Below are 15,611 nucleotides of genomic sequence, written 5' to 3'. Positions count from 1 at the left end.
AGTAAAAGTCATTTTTATGATGGAGTTCTCCCTTGTACATAAAAAAAATAACCTAATGGATCTCAAATATGAAAAATCACAGACCAACCTCAGTTCTTCCGATATTTTCAAAAGTTATTGAAAAACATATGAATGGGAAACTAATTAGCTTCTTAAACCATAATAACTTTATTGCAGCCAATCAGTATGGATTCCAGCAAAACAAACATTATCCGAAACATTGGGAAAAAATTTCGAATCAAACGAGAAATTTCAACATTAAATTAGACAAGAAACTCAAGGAGAGTTCGAAAAAATTCGAATCCACCATGTTCTACTGTATATACGGTGTTTTTCGTTCAATTGTTCTAATCACCTTGTAAACTCATGATTTCCATAGGGTATTGATAATCGTCGAGAAAAGTTGTTTTTTCATCCAATTTATGTACTATGATGATGATTTCAATTAAAAGCGTAATGGGAAATATTTATATTTTATTCGTGAAAATCCCTTTTTCTCCCGCAGGTTTTGGTTTCGTGACGTTTGAAAACGAAGACGTTGTGGATAAAGTCTGCGAAATTCATTTCCACGAAATCAACAATAAAATGGTAATTAAGACTTTTAGAAGTTATTTTTGCAACGGAAGACAAATGAAATAAATGTATCGTACCGCGGATAATAATATTAATTATTTCCATTTATATATAAAAAAAACGTATTTTAATAACGAAGTGCTGCTGATTAACGTCAATTCTAATAATAACCTGTCATTTTGCTGAAAACGGAACTTGAGCTAGATTTTCGGATAAGTAATAATAATATATAAAGTAAATAATAATAAATAAGTATTATTCGAACTTTCTCTGTCTAGAAGCATGTCTTCCGAAAGTAATTACATATTTTTTCGGGCAATTCTGTATGGAATTGCATATACGAAATGTGTTTGATGAAGATTGCCGAGAAGAATAAAAATTCTGAAGGTTGATTCTAAGATCGAAGTTAAATATGAAACAAATTTCAGCAAAGCAAGGGAAAAATGTATGTGATTGTGACACTTACATAAAATAATAATTGGGAGGAATATAAAAATTAAAATTTTTACATGGCAAGTAAATTGACTGTTACTTCATTTCCAAAGGTGAAAAAAATAATAATGTGCATGAATAAATCCAAAAACAAACTAGATGAGCCAAAATAAGAGACACGATTAAAACATGAGAAAGAAATATATTTTATAATTCAAAAAGATAATTCAATATAGTAGGTATAAATATTTAAAGTATTAATTATGTATATTATATATACGGGGTGAATATGAAAAAACTATCCCGACATATGGGCCCCTAACTATCATACCATTCACAGAAACTGAATGAAATTTTGGCATAAGGTATTTTGAGGTACGCGCTCAAGAATCATATGGAAAACAACAGTGTCACTCTAACAGTTACGGTTACAGTGAGAAAATTTCGAAAATATCAAATGGCAACACCAAGTTTTTTGTATTGGAATGCGATCTCCATACTGAAAAACACTAAATAGCGTTGGAATGGCACCTGTAGCACGAAAATCCCCGGAGCTAGGCAAGGAAAAAGGACTTTGCCGTGCACCAGAGCATTAATGTTTGTTTCATTCGTCACACCGTTTCTTCGGCTGAGATCGCAGCCTGATTAGTCCTCCACAAGGTCATGTGGAAAATTTGTGAAACACAATAAAATGCTTTATTTTATGCTGCTTCTCTGTCCTTATTGGTTGTCCTCACTTTTATCTTATCTACCGCCGGTGATTTTCATGCTACAGTTGCCGTTCGAACGCTATTTAGGGTTTTTCACAATGGTGATCACATTCCAATACAAAAAACTTGGTGTTGTCATTTGATATTTTCGAAATTTTCTCACTGTAACTGTTAGAGTGACACTGTTGTTTTCCATATCATTCTTGAGCGCATACCTCAAAATAACTTATGCCAAAATTTCATTCAGTTTCTGTGAATGGTATGATAGTTAGGGGCCCATATGTCGGGATAGTTTTTTTTATAATCACCCTGTGTGTATATATATATATATATATATATGTATGTATATGTATATGTATATATATATATATTATATTATATTTATAAATATTTAAGGTCCAGTCAGGGTCCATACTTGGGACAATTTTGAACTTGGCGCGGAAAAACAACCCCTCAATGAAAGGTTAAAATTAAAAAAAAAAATAAAAATACCCACATTCTCAAGAGTGTCTAGGCCCTTCATACTGCTAATTTGAAATTTTTAGGTATACATATAGTACCCAAAAAATTAAAATGGCCCCTGTCCAAAGTTTGGCACGGGTGCCCTAAGTCAGGACAGAATTTTTGTGTATGGGATTTATGTTTGAGCGCCTTAGTTTTAACTTCAGACTGATCAAATCTTTTTAGAAAGAAGTCCTATAAGACAATACCAGACTAAAAACCAGTTCAGAATTCATGTTATTCTGTCATAAGAGAAAAAAAAACACAATGTTTATAACAAAATCACAGAGTAAGTTCTCTGGTACGAAAATATCACACATTAAAAAAAAAAAAGTAACAAATGAACTTGGGAAATTAAAAAAAAAATCGGAGAAACTTAAACTAGAGGAATTTGAAGTAGAAGATGCCATATTTTGCCTCCGGGGCCAGCTCAAGCATCCGAGATTGTTTTTTCAGCGAATTTTATTAGATATTAAAGGAGTGAATATATACAGTGGAACTTCCACGTTAACTCTTTGAGGCACACGATTTTAAAGAAAATAAAAACCCTAGTTACACAGAATTTTTTTCTTATTATAGCATAGCATTGCCCCAACTGAATGAAAAACTTTAGATAAAATATTAAACTGTAATGACCATGAGTAACTTCAACTTTTCGAGGTGGGTTAAAATATATTCCCACATGCATAAAAAGCTAAGCAAAAGGTGGGACAGTTTTTAACCCACCTAGCCCAAAAGAGTTAATGGACACTTTTCTCCTTTCCAGTGGAATTAGGGCTTTAATGTATTTCACTCCCCGTTAGCGGACACTCTTGATAGCGCACATTAAAATCAAGCACACTCTAATTCATCAATTTTGGTTGTAAATCGAGGATTTATCACGTATTCAACAAAGATTATGCTTAATCCTAAGCTCGTATTGGTGAATATAATAAATCATCAATTAAATGAACATAACTATGGTCTAGGATGGTGAATTTGAATGGCAATGTTTTTGTTTGTTGAGTGTGTGTGAAGGAAGCCAACATTACACGACTGATAATGTTCTCTCATGAATCTTTTCATCCTCTTCACATTTCTTTCAATTTAATTTTGATTGAAAAATATATTCAGTGCACATATCATGTACAGGTAAAAATAATTAATCGCTATAGTGAAGAGGAATTTCACGTTTGTCAAACTTTCCAACTTCAGTTGGGAACCATGCCTAATCGCTGTTTTAATGTGAAAATTTGTAAATTTGATTAAAAAATTTAATCAAATTTTCTTTATCGAGACGATTGGTGAATATGCATAACCACCTGTGTGTATATACTTTTGCACACGGTAATATATGCATTCTAACATTAAAATAATGACTAATGATGATTAATAAAATGAACCAATTGCTACCGAGTGTAAATGTGAAAGTCGTATAAATGAGGTTCCCCTGTATATCGTACCTTCCAAATAGCGGACACTCTCCATTAGCGGTCAAATTTTTTGGTTTCATGAATGTCCGTTATCGGGAGTTTCTACTGTATCGAGTAAATTAAAAATTAATTGAGACGGTTCGACATAATAATGTTTCATTCCTTTCTTTTTCTGTAATTTCAGGTGGAATGCAAAAAGGCCCAGCCCAAGGAGGTCATGATGCCCAACAACGTAGCCCGTGGCCGGGGAGCAGGTAGGGCTACGTACGGTAGGTGGCGCTACATGCCAACTTCTCTGTCTTTTTTCTTCTCTTTTCTTCGACTCTGTTTCTTACTTCTTCACTTTCCTATAAAAACACCCCTCCCCACTTTTCCAATTTTAACTTTTCTTTTCTTCCTTTCACTTTCACTTTTTTTCTTCCTTTATATTAAATTCCTTACCTTTTTATCTTTTATTTGTTTCTCACTTTTTACAAAAAAAAAAAACATTTTCCTGTTTTTTGGCAGAATAGCGCCATTTACACCCATCGTTTTTTTTAGCGTCTCGTCATTATTGCAATAATTATCTCTCGCGTGTACATTTTTTTTTTGTGTGCATAAATTTTTTGTTGTTTTGAATTTTTTTCGCAATTTATTTTTTTTTTATGTTCGATATTGTTATGATTATGAATTTCTGTGATTCGATTATTTGATACATTTTTCTTCTGACTAACATGTGTTCTTTTCTTCTTTTCTTGTATTTCTTCTCGCACATTTTTGAAATTCTTATTTTTTTTTTATTTTTTTTTATCTTCCCAATATTTATTTTTTTTTTATGCCTTTAGTATAATTTACCTCTCCTCTTTTTTGCATATTAGTGTTGCGAATTCGCGTGCACTACATACACTGCAGGTTCGGAGAGCTTTTGTGAGGTCCGGCATACCTTGCAGTGCACGTTAATATTGACAATGCGGGTGCACAAACTCCGGCCCGCTAAGCAATTCAAAATCCTATCATTCAAAGGACCTGACGTTAAGGGCCATTCAAGTATTACGTCAGCAAATTTTTAGTCATTTTTGACCCCCCCCCCACATTGTCAGCAAAATTCAGCAAAACTGTGACCCCCCCCCCCCCCCCCCGCCAGCAAAATTTTGTCATCAGCTCTGCTCCTCTGAATCCTAACACGCATATTGGTGGCATCAGAGACGTACACTGGGGGAAGGGGACATAGGAGGCTCGTACCCCGCCCCCCCCCCACGATCAAACATTTTTTTTTTTTGATGCAAAAAAATATTATTTTTAAATTGAAATTTCTTAAGAAAAAAAATTTATATGCTAATAACTTTCTGTTAATTTCAATGGTATTTTCAATGGTATGAGCGATCCGTGACACATTTAGAGATTCTTTGAGTGACATGTGGCATAGTGTTAGAGCATTTAAGCGGTCCTCCGTGCGGTTCGACATCACTCAAGTTACTCGCGGCATATTCTCATATAATATAAGTGATCCGCGGCATAATGACGGATCACTGGAGTGATGCGTGGCACAGTTCCAGAGCACTTAAACGGCCCGGACACATTTCACTTGGATCCGAGAAACATTTAGAGATCACTAAAGTGACTCTGTAGGGGACTTATCAATAGTGGTAATGTTACTTCAAGTGCCCACAAACTATCGAAAGATTTTTCTCGTTTTTAGCGCACCGAGTAAGATACCATTAAGAATATTTTATCTTTTCATAAAGGGTGATTGATGACGTAAGCATTATCCAAACTCCCCCCCACCCATCGCGATACTGACGTAATACTTGAATGACCCCTTATATATTATATCAAGTAGAATAAAGTGAATTACAAATATTGTAATTGACGTTCACTATTAGCACTGAACGAAATAGTGTTTTCATTTTTAGTTCATATTTAATCCTCGACGAAATAATGCAGCCCTTATACGGCCCCCATGAAAGTAACTAGGAAAAAAAGAGTACCAACCACCAAACCATTTTTCACCCATGATTGACAGCAAGTCTCACGTGTTCGACTCAGGGCCAGATTAAACATCTTATACGTCCATAATTTGCTTGCCCTGGTTTTGTCTCCATTGAAGTAATCACCGGTGATTGGACCGATTCTGTGCACTGATTGGATGTGATTCACCATAACAGGATATTCAGTCCTGTCTTCATTTTGAAGAAGTAAATTCAGTATTAATCATTTTGTGCTCTTGGGAGTCTGTATTCTGTATTTAGAAAATCTGGTAATCCTTGTACATCTGTACTCAGATTATATTCATCTCGTGTATTTGTCAGCATAAACGTTTATTTTTGGTGAATTACAGTTTGACTTGCAGAACCCACAATTTCCCGAGCTTGATTATTCTTCAGCAGTTTCAGCGATGAGCGGCAACTTAACTTGCCATTGCCAAATCTTTTGTCGGTAACTTCGCTTACTTTGAAAGCTTGTTTTGGCGATATTCCGTTTTTTTTTAAGAAAGAAAAATGGCCATCCTACGTATTTGTATTTTTGTATGTATTGATACTTTTCTACCAGAACAACTTTCACGGACCCGATGGAACAGCTTAGTGGGTTGCATTCGGCTCACAGGCTAGAGGTTGTGCACCAGCGATGTACAGGGTGAGCGAAAAGTGATCCAGAAATGAGCTGTTTCGCATCATGGTAAAACAGCATTATTGTTTGCAGCTGGTTGCTTAGCACAATGGAATGTAATCCGACAATATCGCCTGTAGCCTGATCCGATGTAGCTCGAGCAACTAAAGTTAAAATAATTTTTTTTTTAATTTAAAAATTCCTCCTTCATTCAAGGTTGCTCGTATCGAATGCTGTAATTTTATAATGCTGCAACAACTCATACTGTTTCTACAGATAAATTATGCTCTGTTTGTGTCGTTTTTATTTAGTTTTTTTATGGTTCAGCGCCATCTTTGAGTAAAATTTTAAACTATTTTTTAATTATTAATAATAATGAGAAAACTCTACGCCATGATCAGTATTTTAGTGCAAACCACACTTTTCTCAACTTAATCGGTTGATTATTTATTAATTTTTAAAAGGTGTCATGAACATTTCACCCACCCTGTACATTAATTTATGAACTAATTATTTTTGCTGTAATATTTCACTTCTGAATCGATTGCGTCAATGCAGGGCCCTTAGTGTAGTTTTAGTTAATTTAAAGACGATAAAGAAGAAAAACAATAATCTGATTGAGCCCGCAGACCACTGAGTGTTACACTGCGGCATTAATAAAAGAAACAATTTCAAGATAAATTGGAAAGTAAATTATTTCAAAATGTTACGTGAGATAATTTCAGAATTGCCGAAATAAATATAACTGCAGAATAATTTGAAGTGATTTCAGATAAAAAGAAACGATTAACCAAAAAAAACTTCCAAAATTGGTGGGAAAATTATTTCAGAACTAATAAGAATGTATAATTAAAAAAAGAAATAATATCAAAATAAATAAGAATCTCTTCACTTCGTTTAGTCCTCGTCTAACTCGGGCCTCGTTGGCCATCTATTTAAGGCATCACTATAAATTGCATGAGAAGCCCTTTAAATCTGAAGTCTTTTCTTATAATTATACCTCAGCATGAATTGGTGGCCCACGATGTCTGAAAGGTTGAAGGATCCCCCCCACCCCGTCCTAGAGTATTTATAAACATGTATATTTTTGTATCGATCACAGATCTGCTTGTTTATATACATCAGATGTATCGAAAATACCCGGCCACGCAGAATTAGGCCAAGCTTCAATAAAGTTGCCCTGAAACTTATTTTTCACTATAAATTCATTAGAGAGTAAAATTGATGACTAAAGGAAGGTCCGATAGCAATTTAAGATGTATGGGCCGCAACAAAATTTACAACACAGTAGCCCTGCTCCAGCATCACAGCCCTGTGCGTTAAAGTTGGTAATCTTAATATTTTCCAAGTAACACTGGTTATAATCAATGATGGCGTCGAAACATGTCGATGAAAATTCCGAAAGGGCAATTATTATAATTATTTCTTCTTGAATGAATCCTCGTTCGGACACCTCTACAGTATTGTTTGATTTGTTTTTCGTTGTTGCAGATCTTGTATGGCCACTGGGAGCATTGACTGATGGTAATGATGGGATGCTCTGTGTCCCGCTTACTACAGCTTCTCGAAGTACTTGTCTGTTTTCTTAAATTTCTTTCTTTATTTTACATTCAATGTGAATACATTTTTATATACATGGTGTCCTGTAAGTGTTAATGCAACTTTTATCTTATCAACCGTCCGTCGTAGAAGTATAGTTTCTATTAAATATTGCTCAAAGGTGTTCAAAAATTACCCTACAGCAGTAGAGTGAAAACACAGTGTGAAATATAACAAAAAAATCTAAACTTCTATACAGTCCCGCTTGACCTCTAACTTCCAAATAGAAAGTTGTTGCCCAACAAAAAAAAAATTCATGTTTTCTACTGCAATATTCACCGAGATATTTTAATCCAAAAATCGGAGAAAAATTATGAAATAACAGCAAAAACTGTTACGGACAACGCTCCTTTACTTCATTTATGCTGTCCTTTCCCACCTTCTCTCTGGTACTTGAAATCGAATATCTCGGCGAATATTGCACTTGGAAACGTGATTTTTTTTTTTTGTTGGACTCAAAAAAGACAGAAGAAACAACTTTCTAATTGGAAGTTACGAGGAAAAAGGGAAACCGTATAAAAAATGTAGCTCTTTATTTTGTTACACACTGTATTTTAACTCTCGAAATTGGTACATTACGAAATTGGTACATTGGGTAATTTCTTAACACCTCTCTTGAGCAGTATTTAAATAAATTAGTACTCTACGACGGACGGTTGATGAGTGATGAGATAAATGCCACATTAGCACTTACAGGCCACCCTGTATAATCATGATTTTTAATCTTACTTATTACAGATGGTGAATGTCATTGCGGTTTGTTAAAAACAATCATTATATAAATTATTCAATATCATTAACTTATGAATTTATATATACCTAAAGTTTCAATATAAAAACCAAAAAAATACTGAACCGAAAATTTCGAAATTTGATAATAGTATAAATACGTTTGTTGGATTTTGTTTTTTTGCAAAAGATTTGAAGTTTAGAAAATTCCTCACGAAAAAAAAGCGTCTGATAAATTTATTATATTGAAAAAGCTGAATTTTTACATTGTTACCTCAGCGATTCTCGACCCGTAAGAAATGACGATAGTCATTTTTGTGCACAATGAGAGGCTTTATTTTTCGTTATGTGCGAGTTCTTACCTTATCCGAGGATGATGTCACTCTCTGCTATCCATACAAAGGTTTTTAACAGCTGGTTGATGCGAAGATATATTTTTTTGGGAAGAGAAAAGCGCAAACCATCCCAAGATGGTTTCACTGGGCGGTCAGCGGTCATTTCTGTCTTCCACAGCATCCCGTTCAGTGCACATGAGCTCCATGGATAGATTGAGATACTCGTTGCCTCTGTAGTTGAGTGATCTAGGACGTTCGCCCGGAAAGTGAAAGGACGTGGATTCGATTCCCCGCAGGGGCAGTTGAATTTTCACTCTTTCCAAAAAAAAATATATTTTCGCATCAACCAACTGTTATAAAATCTTTGTATAGTTCTTACCTTCACACCACGATTTTTTCGGTATAAAAATGCGCATTTTTTTTCGTCGAAGCCTTTCAATTATTGAAATGGAATGATATATGACTCTTCATGTTTGAAAAATCATGTTTGACCGATAAAATCATAATATAAAAATTCATAGATCTATTTGTAACATGCCAACTGATATATTTTGAGCTACAATTGAATAAGAAATGTCTCCTTCGTCACGTTTCATCTTGGTCAGCACTTTGGAAAATTCATAGCATAAATTTTATTTGTAAAATCTCTTATAATGTCAATAACGTTAATAAACCTTGACAACTTTTCCCATGGTAGTAACTTTTCGAATTTTTGTTTCGACTTTTCAACAAATTACTGACTAATCAGAATGAAGGGTTGCCAGATAGGCTTGTAAAAGCATAAGTAGACGTTGTGATCATTGGTCGGTCAGCGGTTGAAAAGTCTTGGAGTTCCGTCTCTAAACAAATAATCTGATAATAATTGCGTATACGGTTACGCAACTTAGAAACCGCTTGATGATGAAACGTTGAGAACAATAAACTCCCAGTGGCTGTTTTTTGCCCCGAAAACTTCTCGTCCAGCTACATCATTGTTTGTTTAGACTGGAACATAATACGAGCTTTCACACAACTTAGACTGATATAAAATTCTACATCATAACTTTACTAGCGAATTTTGATTAGCAACGTTTTAATAGAATAATTCTCATGTTTATGAAATTTACACATCACAGCTCACTTTCAATTAAAATTTCGACTGTGTGTGTGTGTTGTAACTTTTATTTTAATTTTGTATTCACCTTAGAGAGGGTGTCCCATAAATTCGTAAATAGTTTATGAATTAATAAAAATTTGAAGGGATTGGTTGTGTTTAAATGCGATTTGTGCAGAAAACTTATTCTCACTTAGGGAGATTTTTTTTAAATTTAGTTAGTTTAAATTTTCGTCGATACAGGGCATTGCACGAAAGCAAATCACTAGAGATATGCGAATCAGTCATATATAAAAATGTAAGGTGCACAATTAATAACTCTTTTCTGAATTTTCTCGTTATTGGCCGCTTACATAAGGTTTTGTTGCGATGTTTGCATCGGTGGATAAAGCACCGTTTTCGAACACCGTAACCCTAGTCCGATTGCTTCTTTCGTGATTTTGTGCAGCACCCTCTATCGAAAAAATTTGAACTTAATTTTTTTTTTCTGCGTCAAAAAAAAATCCCCTTTCGTGAGAATAACCTCTTTTCACGAGGACAATATTAAAATATGCCGATCCTCTTCAATTTTCATGAATTTATAAACTATTTACGAATTTATAGGACACTTTATGCATGCATATGTATACATACTCTGTATAAATACATATGTATACATACATATATATGATAATTAATTAGAGGTGATTATACGAGCTTTCAAAATAGATCATAGTGGATGATGATTTATAAATTTTTATTTCAGCAGCTGGATTCGCTGCATACAGCTACGGAAGAGGAGGATTCCCTGGCTACCCGAGTTTCAGCTATCCATTTGCAGGTATGAGTGTGAGTCCTCCTCACCATCTTTGTCTACCTTTGCTATCGGAATCAGCCGTGAATATCTGCAATTTGCATGCCATGCAACTCTAATAAGCATTAACTATTGCACTCTTGCTTCATAACAAACAAACAAACAAAAAAAAAAAGTCAAATGCAATTCTTTCACTCTTGTCATTGATCCTACTGCACAGCAGTTCTTGCTTCATTCAATGTCATGTTTGTTGTCGACTAAGCAATTAGTTTAACACTGTAACAAATCTTCACCCGATAATAAGATTCCTTAACTAAATTAGCCGCAAAAAAAAAAAATCGCCGAACATATTATGTATCGAAATTTTAGAGAAAGCCCAGGAAAATGAAAATATTTACGCCTGTTTTCTTAACTTTAGAAAACTCTCTTAAATACTACAAAAGAAAATTAGTTTGTTTTCAATCCAATTTTGTATTTGTATGTCAAACGGTTGCATTTCATTCTATTTCTTGATTTAATGTTCTCGGGAATTAGATTCTGCTAAGCAAAAAAAAAAAAGCAAATAATTACACTAATTGATATTGTGCCAACACAAATAGGCTGCTCATATTTTCATGCAGGAACCAGCGGTGGCGCCCTCCCTGTCGACTGGGCCTCTGCTACAACTACACCCCTTGGTCGATCCTTGGTCCCTCCTATAAACCCTGCAGAGCAACTCATTTCCCCTAAAGGTAATCCAGGTTTGCCCCCTTTGTGGCCGACTGTGTTTTTCTTGGAACTCTAAATGATTCGATGGTCATTTTTTTTTTCTTTTGTCCCCGAACCAATTTCTTTCAGTTGTATATTATATACATATTCATTTATTTATTTATGTTTTTCTGTCCTCTTTAAATAAAAAATGTGTCCCTTTTCTTTCATTTTATTCCTATCTCTCTGTGAAATGCAGAAGTTGCCGAATGATAATACTTCTTGTTTTTACACAACGTTTTTCTCAATAACCATCCACGTATAATTCCGGCCAATCATTTTTACTTGCCATTTTATACTATGATGCACCGTATACGGAAACACAACGATTATATTTCCACCCAATAATGAAAAATTTGCTAATTTTTTCCGGTCAATCAGGAATAAGCAAAATTTTCTGGTCCAAATATTTAAAAACAAGAAAAAAATTTTTAAAGAGCTTCAAATAATTATTTTTATTTATTGCTGATGTGTTTTTTGTATACTTCTACCTGGAGGGAAAAAATAGCAATAAATTTTATTTTTAGCATAAAAACTAACTGCAAAAATCTGATAATTTTTTTAGAGAAGTGATCGATTATGTGAAGAGGGCTTTTTTTTGTATCTTAATTGGATGGCCATTTCTAATTAGATTGCTTCAAGGAGAATTTAAATTACCTGTTTTTTTCCCTTAATTGACATCACGTTGTCATTTGCATTAGTTACTCATCTTCCATAATGATTTTTTTTTTTTTTTTAATTCTTAAATTTTCATAATTGAAGCTCTATTAGAAATATTCTTCAGGGAAAATATTTTTATAATTCAAATTCTTGTTGTTTTTTTATCGTTCTTACTTTAAAAAACTTCTGCATTGTCACAGCGTGTGATATCTATAACCAATTAATTTTAAGTCCCGTGATAGTTTAATTTTGTTTCTAATTCCTACCTAAATCTGAAATTGTTTTGTTGTCCAAAACCATCTACTTGGAACATTTTACTCGTCAGGAAGATTATGTATTTCCACAACCAGTCTTGGCTTCTCTATATTTATTGATCTGATACTTATATCTCTGCAGTGGATATTCCAGACTCCTCTTTGGATTAATTCAAAATTATATATATGTATCTCTCTGTAGACTATAATATATAATACATTATATATGTATGTGTGTGTGTGCGTGTATACTATAGATTTAGAATAGAATCATGTATTTTCGGCGTAACTGCATAGTATGTATGTCAAGATCTATGTAAAGTTGCACTAGCGCTGATGCCACAAAGAACGGTATAATAAAATGTTGGGAAAGATAAAAAAAACTGTATGATTTGACTATATTTAATTAATAATAATAACATTTTTTGATTTAAGAGTACTTTAATTTTTCACTAGATCAGGAAAGCAAGAAATCCTAAATAAAATAAAGGCTCAAAATAAATTGCCAAAAAGAAATTCTCTACAAACATTTTTATAGTTACGCAATAGTAAAAACTGATAAATATGAAGAAACTATTGTCATATTTCTTAACCTTAAAATAGCCTTTGATAGTGTCAATCACAGAATTCAGGTGAATAAAGTACCACATGCTTCTTTAATCTTTTAATTCATCATGACCGTGTGAGATATAATAATTCCTTTATTAATATATTTTTTTTGAATTGAAGGATTTGACACGCTTCAACGTGTCAGTTCTTAAATTGGGCCAAAAATAAAATAAAATCCAATTGCAGTTTAACGTTTTTCATATTATTTAGCTTTAATAGCATGGGGAAAAAAATCTGTGAACCGAATTTCTGATTTTATGAGTATGCTTTCTGTTACTTATCACTTTCTGGAAGATTTACGTTATACAACACAAAATCATATTACTTTTACAGTATTTCATTTCTCACCTGGAAACTAAAAGTTCAAAAAAAATGTTTTTTGATGGCTAAATTACTATTTCTACTGGTCACATTTGTTCTCCGTGACATTTGGCTCATGGGTTGCATTTTGCACTCTCAGTCTTTCGTGAGACCGTAAATCATTCAGTCCGGCCCATTTTCGAGTCATTTACGTCACATCCTCATAATTTGCAACCTAGAGTGCTTGCTACCCGTCAATACAGAAAGCAGCACTCGGAACCACCATTTTCTTGAGCCAGACGTAAAAACCCCCAGCTCAAGTTGAGGCACTTGAAAAATGAAGCTTGCAATTTTTTTCTACTTTTTTTGCATATATGATAGCATCAAAAATTCATATCACCAAAAGAAGAAACGATGACACCTATTTTTTTTCAGTGAACCCCCTAGTTTTTCATTGATTCAATGAAAATGCAGCAGGGATTCACAAACTTTCAACGTTCACGGCATCTTTCGGGATTAGAGACATTCTAGTGACGTGGCGCCCTAAAGTGCTACGATACATCAGTTGTTGGTCCCTGTCCCGATTACTTCTTACGTATCCAAAAGCAGCATGGTACATCATTTAGAAATCGTATCGTTTTTTACCTGTTTCTATCTTCTCTTATTCGTTTCTTTTTTCCCCCCTAAGTATTAATTGGAGTTTACAAATTACACGCAGAAGAGAAAGTTATTTGCGATTGAATAGTAAAAAATAAATTAAAAATCTTAACTCTTACATAATACATTTATGTACCGTTCTTTATAGCCTCGGTAATTCCATTTGAAGTGACTGTTTCGAGGAGATATCTTATAGTGAATTGTGGTTAAATATATAGTGAGAAATTTAATATATAGGAAGTGACAATACACTGAAAAGCCGTTGTTTTGCTTCAATGTATTTCACTTTTAATAGAATAGAAAAATTTAATGTCTTTTAATCGATTGTGAAACTGCAATATTCTAAAAAAAATTAATTAAAATTCTTGTTTCATAGAATGTTCACGTAAAAATTCCATACATATCCATAATCCAATTCCATACATATCCATAATCCAATTCCATACATATCCATAATCCAATTCCATACATATCCATAATCCAATTCCATACATATCCATAATCCAATTCCATACATATCCATAATCCAATTCCATACATATCCATAATCCAATTCCATACATATCCATAATCCAATTCCATACATATCCATAATCCAATTCCATACATATCCATAATCCAATTCCATACATATCCATAATCCAATTCCATACATATCCATAATCCAATTCCATACATATCCATAATCCACTTCCATACATATCCATAATATGGATATAATACTACATCCATAATCTTCTGTAAACTTTATCACGTTTTAGCTCCTTTCAATTCATAAATTAATTTACTTCGCCGGTGTTTTTAAAGAGTAAAAATAATTTTATCTTTCATTTGAAATTCCCTTAAAAATATAACTTACAAATGAGATATTTAATTTTTTATCAATCGAATATTGCAGTTCATGAATGAAAGCATCATTAGAAACTTGTATAAATAATACTACTGTGTATGTACGTTCGAATATATAATATTGTCTATCTTCGTATAACTAAGTGTGCTGCTTATATAACATCCTTCGCTGCATGAGTAAATGATTATCCCTTAAAATTTTATTGGCTCTATATGATATTTCAGAAACTTAGACTGAACTATTACAGGTTTTTATGACATTAATCAAGTTATTCGATTCTAATAATATATATATATGCTGGTTATTATAGTTTTAGTATCGACATAATCAAATTCGATCTCGGTATTTCGATTGGAACTCAGAAGCAATAAAAAAAGCGAAGATAAAGTAAGAATAAGTTTAGACAAACATGAGCGAATAGACTTCAAATACTTTTTCTCCCCAAGTTTTTTGACAGTTGATTTCTTTCTGCATGTCGCAACATGCGTCAGGGTTTATGATAATAATAATTTTGATGCTTGAGTTATTAGTTGATATTTCCTTTATTTTCAATTATCTTAAGAATGAAAGTATGTAATTAGTCTTCCTTTATTTAGGTAATGACTAACATGCGAACGAATGAAAATGTTTTCTGACAATCGTATTCAATATATATTGTATTTCTTTTTTTTCTAATTCCCACGAAAGATAAGATATAATTTCAATTTGATTCGCAAGGTTTGATCAAAGATAAGATAGGGTTTATTAACTTTATTGTTATTGTTATTTTGG

At 33.2% G+C, this 15,611-nt stretch overlaps 1 protein-coding gene across 12 annotated transcripts in view; it reads left to right on the top strand.

Annotated features, from left to right (window-relative positions):
• Positions 1–15,611, top strand: part of Rbp6 (RNA-binding protein 6) — a 481,799-nt gene that overhangs the window by 442,915 nt on the left and 23,273 nt on the right. For 3 of the 12 annotated variants that reach the window (XM_089250881.1, XM_089250876.1, XM_089250874.1), the window contains exons 8-11: positions 506–588; positions 3,813–3,897; positions 7,706–7,783; positions 10,716–10,790. In XM_089250881.1, the coding sequence (XP_089107007.1) occupies positions 506–588; positions 3,813–3,897; positions 7,706–7,783; positions 10,716–10,790 (321 nt within the window). Of the gene's footprint in view, positions 1–505; positions 589–3,812; positions 3,898–7,705; positions 7,784–10,715; positions 10,791–11,383; positions 11,638–15,611 lie in introns of those variants that run through there. The other 9 variants (XM_089250882.1, XM_089250875.1, XM_089250886.1 and 6 more) reach the window with 8 other exon arrangements.

This window comes from Pholcus phalangioides, unplaced genomic scaffold (assembly GCF_987345545.1).
Source record: "Pholcus phalangioides strain wild (caught in Gottingen) unplaced genomic scaffold, Ppha-v1.0 ptg000024l_1, whole genome shotgun sequence".
Taxonomy (NCBI): Eukaryota; Metazoa; Arthropoda; class Arachnida; order Araneae; family Pholcidae; genus Pholcus; species Pholcus phalangioides.
The sequence above is the reverse complement of the archived record's forward strand: the minus strand, read 5'-3'. Positions and strand labels throughout refer to the sequence as shown.